At 39.6% G+C, this 16,910-nt stretch overlaps 2 protein-coding genes across 2 annotated transcripts; one reads left to right on the forward strand and one right to left on the reverse strand.

Moving 5' to 3' along the window:
• Positions 1–1,168: 1,168 nt before the first annotated feature.
• LOC105828122 (pheromone-binding protein Gp-9) lies at positions 1,169–3,107 on the reverse strand. The gene is made up of 5 exons (XM_028193028.2): positions 2,997–3,107; positions 2,798–2,876; positions 2,252–2,316; positions 1,695–1,809; positions 1,169–1,476 (listed from the first exon to the last, which is right to left on the reverse strand). Exons 1-5 carry the CDS (start codon positions 3,036–3,038, stop codon positions 1,334–1,336), a joined length of 444 nt encoding a protein of 147 aa, XP_028048829.1. The 5' UTR covers positions 3,039–3,107; the 3' UTR covers positions 1,169–1,333.
• Positions 3,108–6,410: 3,303 nt separating this feature from the next.
• LOC105830369 (cadherin-related tumor suppressor-like) lies at positions 6,411–16,282 on the forward strand. Its single transcript, XM_012669647.3, has one exon. It carries the CDS (start codon positions 8,737–8,739, stop codon positions 14,242–14,244), a length of 5,508 nt encoding a protein of 1,835 aa, XP_012525101.3. The 5' UTR covers positions 6,411–8,736; the 3' UTR covers positions 14,245–16,282.
• Positions 16,283–16,910: the final 628 nt, after the last annotated feature.

A 16,910-nucleotide genomic window follows, 5' to 3' on the forward strand; every position in this document is an offset into this window, starting at 1 on the left:
CGTCCTGTTGCATCCTTCGGGAGACAAGTCTACGAACCAAATTTCAATTTATTTCTCTCTGATCACAAACGATTGCTGTTCATAAAGCTACTTTCTACTTCAAAATATAATTATTATTATCGTTTTATCACATTATTGTTAATTGTATAATTTTAATTATATTTTGCACACGCAGAAGCCTCTTGTAAGTTATGGAGAAATTTATTTAAATATGAACACAAATCTTATTTAATAAGAAAATATTACTAACTGGGTTATTAACAACATTTTGTATAAAATGCCAAAGAGAGTGGAATGAATGCATTTTTTCTTAAAGGTTATAAACCTAAAGATAGCGCGGATTACGTTAGCGCATTGTCACCTATTACCAATAACTTATTAAATATTTAGAAAATAAAATTATTTTTAATTATATTAACTGTTAATCAAATATTTAATTTAATTATTTCTCTCAACATTTGATAGTCATTATCAAACTTTTTTAGTACGGATTAATATCGTTCCTCTTTCTGTGGAATATGAAGTTTTTAATTTTAAATTGGAATATATATATATATATATATATATATATATATATATATGATAACAACTATTATTAAAACATTAAGTCTTAAATTACTTAATATCTTATTATTGTTACGAGAGAGAGAGAGAGAGAGAGAGAGAGAGAGAGAGAGAGAGAGAGAGAGAGAGAGGATGGAGAGAGGAGTAGAGAGATGAGAGAGAGAGAGAAAAAAGAGAGAGAGAGGAGAGAAGAGAGAGAGAGAGAGAGAGAGAGAGAGAGAGAAGAGAGAGAGAGAGAGAGAGAGAGAGAGAGAGAGAGAGAGAGCCCGATATAGTGAATTAGATCAAAGAAAAGCGGACTGAAAGAATGGTTACGTTTAGAAAACACAAGTGATCAGTAATCGGTCATTGATTATTGGTCCTTACTGTTAAATTTCTAAATTTAGATCAATTATATTAGCGAATTACTCAACTGTTGTGCAACGGTTGCGTTTTCTAAACGTAGCCCCTGAAGCACACTGCAATAGCGGTAACGGATTATAAAAGTGATCATAGGATTTGCAGATATATGTATATTATGTATTATATTAAAGAATGTTCTATAATTATAATTATATTACGATGGACGAGTGTAATAAATCAATTAAAACACAATTTTTATATATACTGCTCTTTTATTAAATCAGGAAATTAAAAATAGAGTATGAGAAATACATGTATATTTTCATGTAATGTAAATTAGATTATGAAATTAATTATCATACGGATAATGTATAATTTTTCTATTCAGTTGTATTTATTTAGTCTGTTCTGGTTCTCTTTCTGTTGTCTAGTTTATTGTTTCAGCTTCTGTTGTTCTTTCTGCTTCAGTTTCATGTTCTCTAACTGCCTCCTCTGAAAGGACCACTAAATTCATCATGACGCATCCCCATATGCCCTCACACTTTTCACATTCTTCTTCCATATTCTTTGCTATATAAATACAAAATTGAAAATATGATTACAAGATATAATATATAACTATATTTTTAAGGATATTGTATTTTAATAGCAAATATATACATTGTCCGATCATGAACATTACTAGTGCCAAAAACATTCTGAATAAATCTTTTGTAATTTCTTATTTCCTAACAACTATGATAATTTTTATATATTTGTAATGATAATAATCTTGAGATATAATTTACCTCCTTCTATACATGCATGAAAAATGTTACGTAATATGAGGTTATCCTTATTTTCGAATACTTCTTCCTTTAATAGTGTATAAAGTTCGTTTTCCTTAATGTTTGTTCCTTCTATCTAATTAAATTAAAAAGAAATTATAAATGAATAGAAAATAGTAAAATATTTAACAATTGTTTAATTTATTTTAATAATTTTACTTAATTTGATAATTGTAATGTATAATTAGAAATGCATTTATTATAAAATAAATTGTACACTTTTATTAGTAGAATATTGATTTCTGTATTAATTCTATATTAAACAAAGAACGTTTTACATTAATACTATTAACAACTTATCATAACATTATTAAGTCTTTAATTACTTAATATCTTAGTATTTGTTGAGAGAGAGAGAGAGAGAGAGAGAGAGAGAGAGAGAGAGAGAGAGAGAGAGAGAGAGAGAGAGAGAGAGAGAGAGAGAGAGAGAGAGAGAGAGAGAGAAAAGCAAATTAGCCTTGCATTGTTAAACATTATATGTATATAAAAATATGTACAGTATATTTGTAAATACTTACTAGATTCCGTCTTTTCAAAACACACACCAAAAAACAGCCAAATTTTCTGTTGCTATTTTGCCAGCCTTGAGGTTAAAATAGAAATACGTTATAGTTAGTCAAAAAACGAGAGTTCGACATTTACAAAGTCACTAATGTACTCGATATAATTTGAAATTCACATTTCCAATATGGTGTTTTCTAAATCTCAAGAAAGGGTGGTTTCGACTATAGAAACTATTCAGATTGACGAGTGATGGCTTTAATTGTGGACTTAATTGTTACTGTACATTGGAAATGGTCGAAAACAATGTGCCGCAACGTCTGTATATTTAATTTATTAAATTGTTATTAAGCAAGCTTTAATCAACTTTGGCTTAGCGTTTTTCTTTTCGTTTATTTGTTCAATAAAAGAGTTTGTACGTATATATAATTTTAAATGGAATACTAAATGTCTGAATTAAATCAAATAAAATATAATTACTTTAATACTAATTCTATTTTAAGTTGACTACAAAAACAAAAAAACAATACGCGGAATCTGTAATATATAATTATAACTTTTACCGTCCGTTTCATTTTTACAAATTATAATATCTTGTTGTAGATTTTCTCCTATATGTGGTTTTAAGCTTAGTGAGTTAGACTGAAATTTAATAAAAAAAAAAATTTTTATTTTAATAATTTTATACAATTTTTTAAACTATAAAAACATATTATATTTAATAATATTTTTAAAAGAATTTTATTGATAGTATATACTTACAACAAACATCAAAACACAAGCGGAAAGAACTAAACCTTTCATTTTGTTGAATTTATATACTCACTGCAAATACAACGAATTTACTAAAATCATCATAGGCTCTACCATATATATATATGCTCTTTCTCCAAGATATAAAGTACATAGGTTAAAGAAACAAGATCATAAAGTAGACAAACATTAATATGTATCAATAATAAAGAGATATAAATGTTCCATAATGCTATTGTCAGTATTATCGTGTAGTGTAGATTAGGAGGGATGAAAATAAAATACACTAATTTTCCAATTAAATGTACTCGTTTTAAGAAAAGCATTTTTATGAAATAAATTGTTCATAGAAAAGTTTTTTTAAATTTAATTTGAAAAGTAGAGAATAAACATTATGTTTTAACAAATATTGAGTGCATTGAATAAAGTTTTGATATGTAGTGAATAATTTACTTAATGGAAGATTCATATTCTGCAACTAAATAAACATGATTCGTAATTTAAAAAAGTTCACAGTTGTATGCAAACACGTGGTTTACTAAAACTAAAGAAAAATTTTAATCTTCTAGTGCATTTTTTAGTGTAAATATTAAAATTAATAATTAATAATGGTAATACGATTATAGTAAAGTAGATAACGTAATATTTGTTTACTGTTTTATTAATTGAATTATGATTTGTTGAATAAATAGAAGTTAATTTACAAAAAGTTTTTTTGCATTATTAAATTCAGCGACATTATAAACACGCAAAAAATCTTATAAGCATAATAATAAGTACACTACGTACATAAATTGGATCCAAAAATATATGCAACAATAAATAAGAAATAAATTTTATATTTATAAAAAAACAAGTTTAAGCTTGTTAAATTTTGTTGTTTAACATTTTATTAATTTACGTTTAATCGTTCATAGAATAATATAATAAAAGCAAAACCGCAAATATAAAACATAAATGTTTTTATCTTCTCAATATAATGTTCTACATAATTTATTATTTTATTTACAACTCTATCATTTCTGGATGCACTGCAGTATTTTCCGAAATTAAATAACGTAATATTTATTTTTTATTTTTCCAACAAATACGAACTTAAACGATAAAAGTTGTGAGGTGAAGAATTGTATCATATAAATGTGATAAGTTTTCAAAAAATACGTGTCTCGTGTTAAATATATATGCGCAGCGAGACTGGCCGGACGTCTTTTATGCGAGACGCTGCGCGCCGTTTCGAGAGATCCTTTATTATCGCGAATTATTGGATTATAATAATGGCTAAATTGATTAATTCCTGAATATGTTCAATCGATATCTTGAATTTAACTTGTATAAGAAAAAGTGTTTTTATTTTTCTTGTACCTGTTCTACAAGCAGAAATATTGCGTTGCAAACTATGATTTAGTAAATTTTCCTTTAAGAAACATCGTCATCGTCAAACTTGTAGGCGTGTAAAAAGGTTAGAAGGCAAGATGTGTACGATTTGTTTTTTTGATATCATGTCATACGTGTATGGTCAGCGTTTAACGTTAGATAAACAAGAATAAAATGATGTCCATAGTGATATGAACGCTAAAGCAAATGCAATCTTTGTTGACTCAACACCAAATGACGTTAACGCTCATGGAAATGTAGAAACTGTGTTCAGCAAAAAAAGACAGTTCTGCAATTGCTGTAAAATTTCTTTATACGTTATACATATATTTAGCTCTGACAAAAATTAAGAGCAAAAATCAATCATATTTAAGAATTTTGAAACATTTATAAAACTGCGTTTTCTGTTGAATATAGATTTTAGGGAAAAAAGTTTTTATACTTTTAAAAAATATTACAAATTTTTGTCTTTTTATTTTAAAACTGTGGAAATATTTTTTTCGGATAATCGTTTTATAACTTTGTTTTAGTCCTTAGTAGCTTTTTAGAATTCGAATCTGATCTGTGTTCTATTCTGTTGAAATAGTTAGATTTTAGATTATATTAAATAATAATGATAACGTATTGTTATCATCAAAACGTGATTGCATTAATAAGTTGCAATATCTTTATTCGATTTTTGTAATGTTTAGACAGATCTATTATATATATGTAAATATAATGCAAAAATATGTGCATTATGTACAATGTGTATATGTAAGAAGATTAATAAGAATCCATCCATCCATCCATCCATAATAAAAAAGGTCGTGAAAACGCGAGAAGTTCGCTCGTGGACGAGCGGTATTGTTGCTGCTTTTCCGCGATGCTGATTGATTCTCTCGCTTGACTATCATATATTTTTGCTAAAGAACTATTCATTTCTTCGGTTTGAAATATATGAGTATGTGTTTGTGTGGTCATAAAATGACAGAGACGTGTACTTTGACGTGTACCTTGATCCAGCCAAATCTCCGAATTTTAGTATGCTAATAAAATTTCCATTATGTCCGTTATTCTCAAAAGTGTATAATATTACCTAAAAGAAAATAAAAGGAACAAATTAATTCTAGATTGCATTAGCTTTAAAACATTGACTCTTTTAGTCGATACATTTTTATGAAAATTAAACTATAATATGATATTTTAATATTAAGTTATTAATGTTTAATATAACTTAAGTTTAATTATTAATCTACTAAAATTAAATTATACATTTTTGGAGAAATTGCATTTGTTTAGTTTTTAACACATCTGTGGTTTATGTAAATAATAAGATAGAAAAATAAATAATAAGAACATTATTCTTTGAGTATTAAACCTAAAAACCTTTAAAAAAAATGTGTTACATTATATTTTACTGCTTGACAAATAAATATTAACTAAATTTTTTAAGACTTTCTTTAATTGACAAATAAAGTTATGTCCTATTTAATTTTATGTCTTCTACTAGTTCTCTCTCAAGATTATAGGTGTACTTAGGAATATTCGGACAGTTTTTTTATGACTCTTTCAAGATGTTTTAACTTTAACATATTCTTTGCACACTGACTGGTGTTTCCGAATCTTCGAAAATCTCTCTGAATTCTTCGTGAACGTTTTCCTGTTGCTCACGATTATTGCTCAAGAGAAAGAGTGCTCAAGTCATTGAAGTTATATCGTATCCCTGTTATAATTTACAAATTATTTTATACTTATACATATATTTACACACAGGTCGTGAGTCTGAATCCTGCGGATCACCTCCGCTCCTTTTTTATCACATGCTTCTAAACATCCCGATGTTTCTCCGCGTGAATCGATGGTACATCCCCTAAGTCGAAGTGTCTCCCTGCCCGCTCTTCTAGGTATTTTTCCTCTTCTCTCTTATTCATCTCTCATTCTCTCTTCGCCCTTTTTCTCGTCGATGCTCGTATTACTCTCACTCCCTCTTCCTATCTCTTTTTTTCTTTTTTCTCTTCCTTTCTCTCTCTCTTTCTCTCTCTCCCTCCCCCCCCCCCTCTCTCTCTCTCTCTCTTGTTTTCTTTCTCTAGTCCACTCGACGTCCCTCTTGTTCTCTATGTGTCTCTCTCATTCCCGTCAACGCAAAGCAACGTCCTCTTCGTACGGGGCTCCAGAGTACGACGGCCATCTTGCATACCTGAGCCTCCGCATTGCTCGTTCCTCGAGGGCAAAAGGGAGAATATCTCAGCGAGACGACGGCGGGATGCGCGAGGCAAGTCGAAGGTGGAAGGATCGCGCGTGGAAGATGGCGAGGAGGGAAAGCTGGAGAGGCAAGTCGAGTGAAAGAGTGGGAGACGAGAACGGGGCCCACGATCGAAGCAGCGGGCCTTAGGAAAGAATAAGTGGGAGAGAGAGAGACAGGTCTACCTGTGACTGACAAGGAGACTCGTATTCTGATATAGGCAGTGGCATGGCAAAATGGTAGGGGAGAGGAAGAGGGGAAGGAGGAAGGATGGGAGATGGGAAAGAGAACCGAGGTATAGGAGTGAAGAAAATGAACATTCGCTGATGCTAAGAGTGACGAGGAGGGGAGATCGAACGTTTCTTGACACGAAAGACAGGGAGGGAGAGAGAAACGGATAAGGATGAAGTGAGATTGTTAGAAAGAGCGAGTGGGACCGTTGCATGGAGCAAGGAGACGCAGTAGAACCATGGTGTTTCTCAGAGCGGAGAGAGAAGGTGATATCGATAGGCCCTGCTTGCGCGGGGTGAGGCGAGACACAGGTAGAAAGAGAGAGAAGGAGGGAGAATGGGGATTCAAAGAACAGTTGGAGGATAGAGTACAGGGGAGGGGGAGGAGAGAGAGAGGGCCCGATGGATCGGAGAGGGACGGCGTCAGCCAGGCCGAAGAATGCCTCTCCTGGTAGCAGCGAGGTTCTGGGACCGGCTCGGTTCAGTCGAGTCAGGTCAGCCTTCGGGAAGGCGACATTCTTCTTCGCGGTGTCCACGTTCCGCGTTCTTTCAGGGGCCTTACGTCGCGTTCCGTAGTATCCCGTCGTGTTTCGTTATTTCTTCTTTACTGCTACTCTTTTACCCGTTTTTCTCCCTCGGTTTTACCGCCTCCGCGTTTATACGCGGTTTATCTTCATCCCTCTAGATAACGTCTACCCCGAGGCGTGCGCGCGCACATACGCGAACCCGTTGTGTTGTTCGTGAGATTGCTCCACTGATCGGTGAGTCCGAGTGAGCGCTGCATCACGATCGCGTGAACTTCCTGACAATTTCCGCGAAAGATAACGCGAGTTTGGCGACGAGTGGCGCGGACTCGAGAGTGAATCGCGAATTCGAGTCCCTCGGGCTTCGGTCACGAAACTCGTTTGGTCAGATTGATACTTTCGCGAGGATACACGTATTTCGCGTATCGCATTATCTCTTCGCGTGTTCCGGATATTGAATGGTGTGCCCTCGTGTCTGTGCAGTGTTTACATCGCGAGGTTCTGTCAAGTTTAAAATCCGAGCTTTAGTGATAAATGTGGATTTTGAGGGATTTGAGTGTTTCGAGATATAGCGAGGTATAGAGATCGTCAAGAAAAATCGCTCGTTAACGTTGCCGATTGTTTCTTCCGACAAAGATTCGTCGTTCTGAAGTGCAATATGACAGAGCGACGCACGTGATGTAGACGCGTGTGCTTGTCAGAAAAGCTGAAAAAGGAGACCGGTCTTTTTAGAAGAGAATTTGTTTTTTGTGAGAAGGTGGAAGATATATTCTCTTGATTTCAAATCGCAATCGCGAATCGCTAATCGGAAAATCGTTCGAAACGTTCCCCTCTCGCGCTCGCGAAACATTTGCGAGCATCTCTGCAGACGCGCGTTTCGCGAGGCGCGGCTCTCGGCGGGTCACTGCCCCCTCTGCCGGGTGAAGTCTTCTCTCGTATACACTTGACTTTTAGCGGCGAAGGAAAAGAGGAGTAAAGGAGGAGAGAACCAGAAAGAAAGATAAGGAAAGAAAGTGTATGTAAGAGAGAGAGAGAGCAAGAGAGAGAGAGAGAAAAGACACGGAGAAGAAGAGGAAGAAAGACGGAAAAGAAAGCACCCACCATCTCCGTGTTTAAATCGGGTCCAGGGGGGGAAAAATGCGACACACCGGACAGAGGACGGCGATTCACGTCGTCGCGCGCGATTAATCTCCGTCCTTGGAGAAATGTCGCGGTATGTGCAATGCGCTGGTACGTAGACGTGGAAGACGACGACAGGATTATCGCCAGCCACGACCATGAGGAGAAAGAACGACAGGTAGTGCGTAATCGGAGCGCGCGATTTTACGCCTACGACGAGTCACCGTGAGCCGAGATTTGGCCAAGGCAGGTGGGCGTGTCGCGGCGAGACCGAAGAGATGATCATAAGGGAATCGATGATCCTGATCCTGCTCCTGGGATTACTGTCGCTGGTGGACCAAAATGGCGGCCAGGTCGTTAGCCAGGACGCGGTGGCGGTGGCGGCGACGGCGACGGCGACGGTGACATTGACCGCGTCCGCGTCTGACTATTTTACTTCGCGCAACCTACCTCAAAGGGTCACACGGTTAGTGCCACGGAGGTCACCAATGTTGCCGCAGGACAGCGCCGCAATGATGGGTCCAGCGATGCAAAGCAGGACGGTAGACACGCGGGTCCAACTCGAGATCAGAGAAGGCGAGCCTAAAGGCACCCTGGTTGGTACGATACCGGTAAAACCTGACTTTACGTACAGGTTTAACGAGCCGCCCCAGGAGTTCGTGCTCGACTCGGAGACCGGCGAGATAAGAACGGCCATAGTCCTCGATCGCGAAGCTCTCACCAGCGATCGGTTTGACCTGGTCGTGCTTTCGAGTCAACCGACCTATCCGATTGAAGTGCGGATTCTGGTGCTCGATATTAACGACAACGACCCAGAATTTCCGGAGCCCAGCATTGCAGTTAGTTTCTCGGAATCAGCCGTGGCCGGTACCAAGCTGTTGTTGGATGCTGCGACCGATCGGGACACACCGGAGAATGGCGTATTGAACGATTATTTTATCGTAAACGGCAATACGGATGGCAAGTTTCGTCTGCAGGTGACAGGAAATCCCACAAGTGAAACATCGTACCTGCATCTCGAGATTACCGGTAAGCTGGACCGCGAACAGGTGGAATTCTATTCGCTCAACATCTGCGTGCGTGATCGTGGTCGACCACCGCGACTGGGTTATCTATTGGTGAACGTGACAGTGTTGGACGTAAATGACAATCCGCCCGTGTTTCAACAAAGCGATTACGTGGTAACATTGAATGAGAGCGCACCAGTTGGCACCAAGGTATTGACGGTGTATGCCACCGATAAGGATGCGGACGATAATTCCAAGCTAACATATTTTTTGCCGGACTATGAGCGTAAGTTTACAATTGATCCAGAAACTGGTACAATTACAACAGCTGAACCGTTAAAATGTCCTCGACAAGATTGTTCAGAGACACATCCAGTCCGAGATAGTTATTGTCCTAAGAGCTGCGTCATTACGGTCTTTGCTCGTGATCATGGTTCACCTAAGCAGGACGGTCGTACTTACGTGACAGTAAATCTATTGGACGCGAACGATCATGATCCCGTGATCAAATTCACTTACTTTCCGCAGAATGCGGGTTTTGCCACCGTCGATGAGAACACTGCCAAAGATGCGATCGTTGCTGCGGTAGGAGTGATCGATGACGATGAAGGTTTGAACGGTAAGGCTAGCGTGGAGATACGCGCCGGCAATGAGCTGGGCCATTTTCGACTGGAGGTTTCGGAGACTTTTAACATCGTGCGAGTCGATGGTCGATTGGATCGCGAGGAAATACCTAAGTATAATCTCACGGTAGTTGCCACGGACAAGGGCACGCCGCCCAGATCATCCACAGCTTATCTCGTGATTCACGTAAATGATGTCAATGATCACGAACCAGTGTTTCAGCAAAGCGAGTACTCAGCAGTGCTATCGGAACTCGCGCCGATCGGCAGTTTCGTCGCCAGCATCTTTGCCACGGATGCGGATTCCGGGCTAAACGCGCGGGTTTATTACGAGTTCGGTCTGGGTAATGAGCAAAGTTGGTTCGCCATTGACACTGACACCGGCTTGGTCACTACTGTGGCTGCCTTGGATCGTGAAGTTCAAGGTAGTCTCGAGTTACATGTATCGGCACGAGACGGCGGTCCGAATACTAAATACGCGTCCACGCATCTCAAAGTAACGATCCTCGACGAAAACGATGAGGCGCCACGTTTTTCCGAGAACGTCATCAAGGTTACATTGCCAGAGAACACGCCGCCTTATAGTTTAATAGCTACTCTCACGGCTGTCGACAATGACCAGGGTACCAATGGTAGCGTCGCGTACAGTTTTCACTCCAGTGTTTTGCATGACTATCCTAAGACCTTTGCTTTGGATGCCCTGACTGGTCAGTTGACGACCATGGTTGCTCTGGACCGAGAAACTATAGCGGAGTACAAAATTCTCGTGATAGCGAAAGATCAAGGTACGCCAGTACAATCTTCAACTGCCACCGTGATGCTAACGTTAGAGGATGTCAACGATAACTCGCCGATTTTCTATCCCTGGAAATACTTAATGTCTGTCTCTGAAGATGCTCCGGTAGGTACGACGCTTGGTAAAGTAAAAGCGACCGACGCCGATGCACGGGAGAATGCTCAGGTGAGATACACTCTGGAATCCGGCGGCGAGGGTGGTCTCTTCATAGTGGAGGAGAGAACCGGTGAGATTGTCCTGCAAGGTTCTTTACGAGCTGCGCACAAGACTCTTTATGAACTGACTATCTCAGCGAAGGACATTGGCGACCGGGCAGCAACCAGGAACGCCGTAGTAGAGATTATACGCGAGGAGGATTTGGAGCACCTTCAGTTTGACACTTACAAGGGTTATGACTTTCGCATTCCTGAAGATCGTGGCGATTGCGATTCTGTCTCGTCTGGTAGTCGAGAGATTGATTCGGTGCATGTTACGCAATACGACAACACGGGCAAAGTAAAGTACGCCATAGTATACGGTGATCCTACGGGCAATTTCAAAATCGATGAAAATACTGGCGTCATCAGCACTGTCGGCTGTCTGGACCGCGAGCGTATCGCTTTTTATAGCCTAGAACTGTTGGCGCGCGCCGATCTCGCATACGGCCAGACAATTGTGAACGTCAGCGTACAGGATGTCAACGATAATGCGCCGATATTTCCCAAGGGTGAACGAAGCGATGAAATTTTCTTGTCGGAAAACGCAGCGGTAGGACAAGAGGTGTGTCTGGCCAGAGCCAGGGATCATGATACCGGCGCTAATGCCAGGATTGTTTATACCCTGATACACAATCCGGGCGAGCAGTTTAGAATCTCCGAGAACGCGGGCATTATCTACCTGAACAAACCGATTCATGCATCACCCGGTACGGTCCTCCATCTAGAGGTATTGGCAACCGATTCTGGTGTGCAACCTCTGTCGGCTCAGTATCAAATTCAAGTGACAATCGAAGATGTCAATGATCATACGCCGGTTTTCCGACTGACCAGCTATGAGATTTCGCTACCGGAATCCACGCCAGTTAACGAACGTTTCTTTTCGTTAACAGCTCAAGATGCGGACGTCGGTGCCAATGGCAGGATATTATACAGCGTTACCGATGGCAATGTGGAGGGCCGCTTCGGCATCTTTCCGGATGGTCAGCTCTATGTGAAGAACGCGCTCGATCGCGAAGAACGGGACTATTACGCGCTTGAGGTCACCGCATCCGATCAGGGTAGTCCATCACGAAGTTCCGTCGTCCCGGTGGTAGTGCACGTGATTGATGAGAACGACAATGCACCTGAGTTCACGAATAGCAGTTTTAATTTCCATTTGCGTGAGAATGAACCGCCCGACACCTTTGTCGGAAAATTATTGGCTACTGATCGCGACGTCGGTCGTAACGCTGATCTCATGTTCTCACTGCCGACCAGCCAGCAGGATTTCGTTGTTGACCCGAGGAATGGTTTTATCAGATCGCTGCGTATGTTCGATCGTGAACTTCTGGTGACCAATACCGGCGGGAGCTATATCAGCCTGGAAGCAACTGTCATTGATAACGGCATTAACCGTCTGCGCGACCGTGTCAAAGTCACCGTTCATATCACTGATGTCAATGACAATGTGCCGCAATTCCAACGTCTGCCATATCGGGTGCAAGTGAGTGAGGGTGCCACGCCCGACATGCCATTGCTAAGAGTTTATACGACTGATGCGGACGAGGGCTTGAATGGCGATGTGTTTTATTCCCTGGAAAACGGTAATCAGCATGGCCATTTCATGATAGACGAGGCCACCGGGCAAATCTCGCTGGCGAGGGAGCTCGATCGCGAAACGTCCGATACCTATGTGCTAACCGTTGTGGCGCATGATGCCGGTCTGGAGACGCGACTGTCGTCTAGCGCGACCGTCCACATCGAGGTGCTTGACGAAAACGATAACGTGCCTCGCTTTGTTGACAACAAGTCGAGGATCTCAGTATTGGAAACTACGCCAATTAACACCGAGCTGTTACGTTTCAAGGCTATCGACAACGATCTCGGTCTCAACAGCGAATTGACATTTGCTATATCGTCTGGTAATAAGAGAGACACATTTTACATCGATCCGCTAACCGGTATTCTATATCTGAGGAAACCGCTCGACTACGAAGAGTTGAAAGGTTACACGCTTAACATCACGTGTAGCGACGGTGGTCACCCGCGATTCAGCTCGATCACCAGCCTGACCATCGAGGTGATCGACACCAATGATAATCCGCCGGTGTTCCCAAACACGGCAATAGTACGTCAGATACGCGAGGGTATCTCTGCGCGAACGCCGATCGTCACTATTACCGCCGAGGATCCGGATTCAGGCGATAACGGCGTAGTCAGATATTCGATTCTCAGCCAGGACCCGGAGGATCAGGTACAATACTTCGAAATCAATCCGTCGAGCGGTGTGATCCATACGTTACTCCCAATCGATCGCGAAGAAGTGGACACTTTCAAGCTGGTGGTGGTCGCTACCGATCAAGCGCAACCGCCAAGCGCACGGTTGTCTGCCGAGAAGCTGGTGATTGTGATCGTCGAGGATGTCAATGATAACGCGCCGATCTTCGTCAGCATGTCGGCGGTAGTGTTACCGCCTTTGCGCGCCGGCAACTTTAACAACCATCAATCCTCGACCAAGGACATCATGGTCACGCAGATGGTTGCTCGCGATCTCGACTCTAGCACCAACGGTCTGGTGACGTACGAGCTGCTCCGTTCCAGCGTCAACTATTCGGACATGTTCCGGATCTATCGTAACACCGGTCAGCTCATCATGAGACTCCCGCAATCATCCTCGAAGGGCGGTCTCTTTGAACGAGTCTCCTCTAAATATCAGGTAGGCGTCCGAGCGACGGACGAGGCGGTCCAGTCGGAGCGTCGCTCGTCCGAGACTTACGTAACCTTGATCGTGCCGAGCGAGAATGGTGACGAGCAGCCGATTTGGGAGCATCGGGGTCAGATTGAAAGCAATGTTTACGAAAACGAGCCGATCGGCACGAGTATTTTGCGTGTGAGCGCGCGTAGCCGTCGATCCAACATCGAGCTCGAGTATTACGTGACGAACGTGACTGCCGGCGACGGGCCTCAAGTTGATTGCCTATTCGACATCGACACGAAGACCGGCGTATTGTCCACCGCGGCCATGCTCGATCGCGAGACCGGCGTCCAGTGGTACGAGGTGGAACTATATGCCATCGGCATCGGCGGCACCAGGCCCAGTACGACGTCTACCAAAGTAAGTCCGCTTGGCTTTTTGATTGATCGTCCCGGTGATATTAATGATGCTTCCTTCGTCGGCTCCTGAAAGATATTCGGTGCTTTTTGTGCGCTGTGCCACTTCCCCACCCCGCGCGCTCGCCCAGCGTAATGTAATTTCTCGATTGCCGGATAAGACCCCTTCTCGTGAGGCGGGCGAGCGAACGGATGAATCCGGATTGTCGTTTGCGGCGCGAGATTCAGCGGGGATATTATAATTGCTGAACCGATACCGCGCGAGATAGATGTGATAGGCGCCAGAATCATTGAGACACTTGTTCTTGTTTGGTACATGATTTCTATTTTATTTTCCAATTTTGCAATTATTTTCCTATTTTAAACTGTGTAGATAATGATATAAATGAAAAAATCATATATATATTTTACATATAAATGTGTATGCGTACACATACGCGCACACATACATATATATTCTATTAACTTAGGCCGAAATTACACGTATATAACTGACTTAATAAAATAAAGTTTTTGTCGATGTTCCATATGTCATTAATAACCCTTGAATAATTAATTATGCATGTAAAGTTGTTATCTACTTACAAATTCGTTTGCTGTCCATTTAATTATGATGGAAAAAATAAGAGAAAGCTCGATTATTAAAATTTGTGCATGTATGTCCGAATTTATATGTCATTTTTAGTATGAATAGAATTTTATTAATTAATGCTTCATTCCTTGTACATATTGTATTAAAAATTTCTGGAGAAGCAGGAACACAAGTTTTGATATTCTCGTTTTCTTTATTTCACTATTATTATAATTAAATGCATAGTAAGCAGAGTTATGGAATATAAATAACAATTTTACATACGCACACTTATTATACACGCTTAATTATTGAAAAATTATTGATGATTCGACAATAAAAAAAATTGATGATCGGACAATAAAAAAAAAACTTTATTAAGTCAAATGTATACATGTGTAATTTCCGCATAATATTAATAAAATGTATTTTTTGAAGTATTAATGTTACTGACGAGAAACATGATAATTACAACTATTAATTATATATTTTAATTATATATATTTTTAAATATGTAATTAATTATTTTTTAAATAAATTAATTTTTTTTAATTTTTGCTTTTGCTTTTTATAAAAAAATAGATAATATCTGTATTGTATGAAATAATTTTTTATAAATTTTATCCCGTACTTTACAAGAATGGCAGTACAAAAACTTGACTTTAACATATTTTTTAAACTAAATTAAGTTAAAGGAAGAGGATTGTATAAAATTAATTTAATTACATTAAAAATTACGTACACACACTACACACACACACACACACACAAACAAAAACCTACATAAAATATACAATAATATAACAATATTTCTATTCGTCTATTCTGTTGATGCTATTCTCGCGTTCATCAATTTCTCCTTCTCACTCTCGATGACACAATAATTAGAGCGGCAACGTACGCACGCCGCATGTCTTTCTCTCACCAGACAAGTGATAATTCGACCAACTGAGAATTGCGTTACACAACACAATACCCTAATGCAATTAAAGACGGAGATAGAGTGATATAAAGATAGAGGGATAAAAGGAATTAGAGAGTAAAAGGAGGAGAGAGAGAGATTGAGAGAGAATGAAAAAGTGACGAAGGGAGCAAGGAAAAGAGAAATTTTCGGAGATGAGAAGCGATGGATGGAAGGACAACACGCGTGTGTGGAAAAGGTCGTGCTCCTCTCGTGCGATAGGTAGAGAAAGAAGATGCAAAGGAAGAGAAAGAAGAGAAGAAAGAGGAAGAAAAGAAGGAGGAGGAGAAGGAGGAGCAAGAAAAAGAGAGGAAAGAGGGGGATCGTGAATACGAACGGTTTACAGCCGGTTCAGTGCTGCATAAATAGGGCTTAGGACCCGGGACGTTTTCTCAAATTACAGGGCGCGTTTCAAATTTATACGAAAGCATCGCGCCGCACCGCCACCGCCACCGCCACCACCGTCGCCGTCTGGTCTCGTTTTATTAGAATGAAGCATATCCTAATTAATTCGAGCTTTTTTACTTCATACTTGTACAGGATGGCCCATGAATCGCAATTTTGTCTTTAGTGATAGAGCTCTTTTGAGATATTTTACTATTTCTTTACTATTTTTTATCGAAAATGTCGAATCATTAATAATTAATAATTATGTGTGAGAAGTAAAGAGGGGGGAGAGAGAGAGAGAGAGAGAAGAGTGAGATAGGAAATATTTTTAAAAATATCTTGAAGAAGCAATTGGAGAATTATGTACAGTTTTATTTTTATAATTTTAATGAAAAGATTGAAATGTTAATTTAACTTAAATTTTTATATTAAATATATTATATATGTTACATAATATCAAAACAAAATAACACTTTTTCGTTGTCTGACAATTGTTAATATTGTTCTATTTTATATTCTGAAATTCTTTTTAAGGGATTTATTTTGTTATATATCTGTCAAGTGATTTTCAGCATACTTTATAATGAGTTTTTTATCTTTAATTTCTAAATGGGCACAAGAGGAATCTATGGAATCTCGATTAAATCTCATTATGGCATTTGGTTTAAATTTACCGATCTTATTTCGTTTTTGTAAACCTTGATTGTATACAATTCCTAGGAAGTTGTGAACGCATGGATTAAGATCCCATAGATTGGGCACAATTCTATTCTGTTTTTATTTTGCGTGAGGGATTACTTGGACAGTCGGGAATCTCGAA

The sequence above is a fragment of the Monomorium pharaonis genome, chromosome 3 (genome assembly GCF_013373865.1).
Source record: "Monomorium pharaonis isolate MP-MQ-018 chromosome 3, ASM1337386v2, whole genome shotgun sequence".
Taxonomy (NCBI): Eukaryota; Metazoa; Arthropoda; class Insecta; order Hymenoptera; family Formicidae; genus Monomorium; species Monomorium pharaonis.

Coding starts and splice junctions, on each gene's coding strand:
- LOC105830369 (XM_012669647.3), top strand. CDS start 8,737: ATGATCATAAGGGAATCGATGATCCTGATCCTGCTCCTGGGATTACTG.
- LOC105828122 (XM_028193028.2), bottom strand. CDS start 3,038: ATGAAAGGTTTAGTTCTTTCCGCTTGTGTTTTGATGTTTGTT. Junction 2,317..2,797: donor TTGTAAAAATGAAACGGACG/GTAAAAGTTATA, acceptor TTTAACCTCAAG/GCTGGCAAAATAGCAACAGA. Junction 1,477..1,694: donor TCATGCATGTATAGAAGGAG/GTAAATTATATC, acceptor GTATTTATATAG/CAAAGAATATGGAAGAAGAA.